Source organism: Clupea harengus, chromosome 12 (genome assembly GCF_900700415.2).
Source record: "Clupea harengus chromosome 12, Ch_v2.0.2, whole genome shotgun sequence".
Lineage (NCBI taxonomy): Eukaryota > Metazoa > Chordata > Actinopteri > Clupeiformes > Clupeidae > Clupea > Clupea harengus.
Window position 1 is genome coordinate 18,040,490 of NC_045163.1, and position 5,000 is coordinate 18,045,489.

General features: G+C 46.1%; 1 protein-coding gene across 1 annotated transcript in view; it reads right to left on the reverse strand.

Annotated features, from left to right (window-relative positions):
• Positions 1-5,000, reverse strand: part of whrna (whirlin a) — a 90,745-nt gene that overhangs the window by 45,757 nt on the left and 39,988 nt on the right. Inside the window, exon 2 of the mRNA XM_042709430.1 lies at positions 3,384-3,602. Coding sequence (XP_042565364.1) covers positions 3,384-3,602 — 219 coding nt within the window. The remainder of the gene's footprint in view (positions 1-3,383; positions 3,603-5,000) is intronic.

The following is a 5,000-nucleotide window of genomic DNA, read 5'->3' on the forward strand; positions in this document are numbered from 1 at the left end:
ACCAGCAGAGGTAATAAGATGTAATAACTCATAATAGGAGCAGATGCCACTTCAAAGCACATTGTCCAACCCAGGGAGAGCTAAGAAAAGAATAAAAACAGCTCGATACGCATTTTCAATAAATCTAGCATCGTAGATGTTGTCTTTACCGAGACACTAGTAACGACACGTATTCTAGTGGATGTGCCCACAAAGTTTCATCTCTACTGTAATTTATGTGGGAAAATACAAAAATGTCGGGTTAATGTGCCTAATGTGGTGATGGACCATGGACCCTCTTCAGCAGTTAGCTTGTGTAATCTAGTGCAATACAGAAGTAAAAAGAAGAAATCTTCTGTATACGGTATAAGGGAAAATATATCTATCTCAGATACATGTGGATGGTGCTACTACTTTCAAGGCCATGGATTTAACTGTCAGTTACTCTAAGTAGTCTTTCCTAACTAATTACATGAACATACAGTACATCCCGTGGTATGCCAAGGTTACACTGATTCATAGCTTGGAGAAAAATTACAATTAGCCCGTAACTGGTACCTGACTGAACGGAAAATAGCCCACAAACCAAATTCAAAGTGAGTGAAAACAAAAAGATATGTAGGGCATTAGAATAAACTGATGGAGCAAAGTGAGGGCCTGGCTGTCTGTCAGCGGCTCAGTGAACCACACAGCCAAACTTGACACACGCCCGAAAAAATCAATGCTGGCCTCTGCCACAGTCTGTCACATACACTCTCCCACAAGCTCACACACACACACACACAAACACACACACACACACACACACACACACACACACACACACACACACACACACACACACACACACACAAACAAACAGACACAAGGCCGAAAAACAACACAAAGCAAACACCATCAGTTCGGTGGTCGGACTGGCTAACGGCCTGTAATGTCATTAATAAGCCATTAATAAAAGTCTCCCCCTCGACTTAAAGCGGGAGCAAATCTGGATTTGTTCGGCGTGTGGGAGTCGGTGCATGAGGGTGCCATAAGGCTGCCATTAGCGAAATAGATTTCCAGTCTTTTGGGTCGGCAATAGTTACCTGTGGCTTTGTCCGACGTGGAATTTGTCAGAATTACCTTACAAATTGCTTTTTGTCCCACTGATCTGCAACAGCCCTGTTGGTTCACTAAATCAGAGCCGAGCTCGCAAACGTTTTGTGCTGCGCTAGGCAATACTGCCGGGCTCCGTCCTGCTAGCGGAGCGCAGGGCTAATGCATTAGGCGTTGCTGGGGTGGACATTCGGGGCTGGTCGGAGCCTCACTTTAAAGCAGGGTCAGATTAATGACCACGATGGGCAGCTAAACACACCAGCTTCATCGCTCACTAGGATAATGCAGGACAGAGGATGCATGAAGAGAAGAGAAGAGAGGGAAAGAGAGAGGAAGAGAGAAAAAGAGAAGAGAGGGGATGAGAGAGGAAGAGAGAGGAAAAGAGAAAAAGAGAAGAGATGGGAAGAGAAGGGAAGAGAGGAGAAGAGAGAGGAAGAGAAGGGATGAGAGATGAAGAGAAGAGAGGGGAGAAATAGCAGAGAGGATGGAACAGATAGAGGGTAGAAGAGAGAGAAGAAGAGATGTCAAATGAAGAGAGAGAAGAAGACATGTCAAATGAAGAGAGAGAAGAAGACGTCAAATGAAGAGAGAAAAGAAGACTTGTGAAATGAAGAGAAGAAAAGTGATGAAAAGAATAAATAGCAGAAAAAGACAGAAGCCAGAGGTGCCATAGATAGAGGACAGGCCTGTGTGTGTGTGTGTGAGTGTGCGTGTGTGAGTGAGTGTGTGAGAGTGAGTGTGTGAGAGTGTGTGAGTGTGTGTGTGTGCCAGGCCATAGATAGAGGACAGGCCTGAACTAGGATCCTGGGGAGAGCAAGTCCAGGAGCAGAGTGGGGAGAGGACTAAGCCCATTGACAGATGGGCTGAGAAGTGTGGAGGTTCAGCACCACCTGTCCACCAGCCGCCCCCCCCCCCCCCCGTGCAGAAATACACAAGGGTTAGGGCAGAGACACCCACTGCAATCAACTAGCTTCTGTCTTTACTGCATGCGTCGGCAAAGCAGGCCCATCAGGGTGATGCACCGCCTGCTGGGAAGAGGAGGAGAGTGGGGTGGCTTTTCATTTCAGGGGGAAGTGTCATTAACACTTAACTGCACCCAGTCCCGAAAGCTTTAATATCCAATGATTTAAAATGACTCGGAATGAATGGAAAATATATGCAATTCTCCTCTTAACTATCACCACCCCCCACACCCCCTCCCCTTCCCCCTTCCTCTATTCAACTATCGCACAGTGATAATGTTGAACAGTGTCCGCTTAATGCTTGCTTGGGGTTTGAATGAAAAGACAACACAATGTAAAATGAATGCAGTTTCAAAAAGCGAAAAAAAAACAAAAAACGAAACAAAACATTTCTGACAACTGGGATTAAGAGGCTATCCCCCGGCATTACTGAGCTTTAGCCTGTGAGGGGTTCTTTGTGAGCCTGCCACGGGGGAGAAGGGGCTAAGCGCCCGGCAATTGTAGATTATCAGACTTCAAATGAGATATCTGTGTTTGTGACAGCGGGTGACAAATGGGCAGGGGATAGAAAAAAAAGGTCCGGGGAGACTGTGGCTCCCTGATGTCGGAGATTAGAGGCTACTGGCAGAGGGGCCTCCAAAAGAGACAGGCACATCAAAGGACAGCCGAGAGAAACCTCTGGGGTTTGTGGGTTGGCGCACGTCAGCCATCCCCATATGAAGGTGGAGGTGCATCTCCACCATAAAGGGCATGTTTATGTTATTAAGGTGGATTAACTTGCATTAATGCATGATGAAGGGCATATAAAATGGCCTACATGGATAGTTTCACGCAGGGATGAAACTGTTATTACCTACTCAGCGCCATGCCTGTAATGACCCACGCGAGGTTTGCTGGTTGCTGTAGTACAAAATGAGTTAGGCGATGCGCAGAAAGAAGGTTTAATAATTTGCTGTCGCTATATGAAAAAAAAAAACTCGCCCCAACAAACAACCTGCTCCCCAAACTCGCCCAAAAACAATCTGATGACTGACACCTGTGTTATTCAGACCAGCCTTAGTTTATATGAGGATGAGTTGATAATGACAGAACTTTCATTTGGGGGTATAATTATCCCTTGGAGCTTGTCTTTAACAACAATAACTAAAGCAGAGTGTGCAGGTTGGGGGGCGTAGATGTACAGACACTCGGAGGGGGAAGTGCTCAGAACTGAATGGTGTGATTGAGTCCGTTCGACACGGCCTGTAATTCTGACTGTCTAAAAATTATAGATCTACATCCAAACATATATACACGTCCACATTCACACGCCCCCACACACACACACGCCCACACACACACACACACCTTCTTCTCGTCACCGTCCTGCAGCAGCTGCATGTGGCTGCGTCGCTGGCTGTCTCCACGGCTCAGGGTGGCGCTGCGGTGCTCCATCAGGTCGGGCGGGGGAGAGACGCTCCGGCCGTGAGGGTCCACCCACGTGTACACGTGATTGGTCACGTAGCCCCCGGGAATCCGGCCCACTGACCGCACCGACATACACAGCTTTTTATTTCCCTTTAGAACCTGACAGAAAAAAGAAAGAAAGAAAGGAAGAGAAAGACAGACAGAAAGATGGAGAAAAACTCAGAAATTATTAACAATCTATACACACAAGTAGAAACATTTGTGCTCTGCATATCAAATACAGAGCAGACATGAATTTGTTACAATGGACTTATTTGCTCAATACTTTACTGCATGCTATGTAGGCCAGAGTGTGACATGTTTTACAAGTACCATACGTTTCATGAGAACATTTATCTGATGTTAAATCTGACATCAGATAGCTATCTTTTATCTTCTAAGATGGACTAGTCTATCATAAAACAGTATACATATGCACACAAGCGCACACAAGCGCACACACACACACACACACACACACACACACACACACACACACACACACACACACACACACACACACACACACACACACACACACAGACACACAGACACACTCAAATAGAAATATACGTTTTGCCAACAGAACACACATACACGTATACACAGCGACACACACTCTTTCTCTCTGTCTTTGTCTATCTGTCTGTCTCTTACTCTCGCTCGCTCACACCCACCCACACACACACACACACACACACACACACACACACAGACACACTCAAATTGAAATATACGCTTTGCCATCAGAACACACATACACGTAGACACACACTCTTTCTCTCTGTCTTTGTCTATCTGTCTGTCTCTCACTCTCGCTCGCTCACACACACACACACACACACACACACACGTTGTGAAAGAGAGAGAGAGAGAGAGAGAGAGAGAGAGAGAGAGAGAGAGAGAGAGAGATCTATTTAGAGTTCCTGTGGTTTGGCTGTGGCTCATTGATTCCTGATAAGCTGTGCTGGGTGCAGTGTGTGTGTGTGTGTGTGTGTGTGTGTGTGTGTGTGTGTGTGTGTGTGGTCCCCTCAGCATGATACAGCCACCGCATCTGAGCATAAAACATCAAGAGACCACACGCATCACCATACCTACATTCCACTCACACACGCAAACACACACACACACACACACACACACACACACACACACACACACACACACACACACACTCACACTCACACACACACCACACATGCACACTCACTCACACACACACACACACTCACATGCACACTCACTCACACACGCAAACAGACACACAAACACACACACTCACAATCAAACGCTTATGTTAGAATCACATCACACACATGATGCAATAAATATTCATTTTGGGCTCATAAAACATCAAGAGACCACACGCATGACCATATCTACATTCCACTCACACACGCAAACACACACACACACATACACACACACACACACACTCACACACACACACTCACTCACAAACGCACACACAAACACACATCACACTCATGCAATAAATATTCATTTTGGGCTCTCACA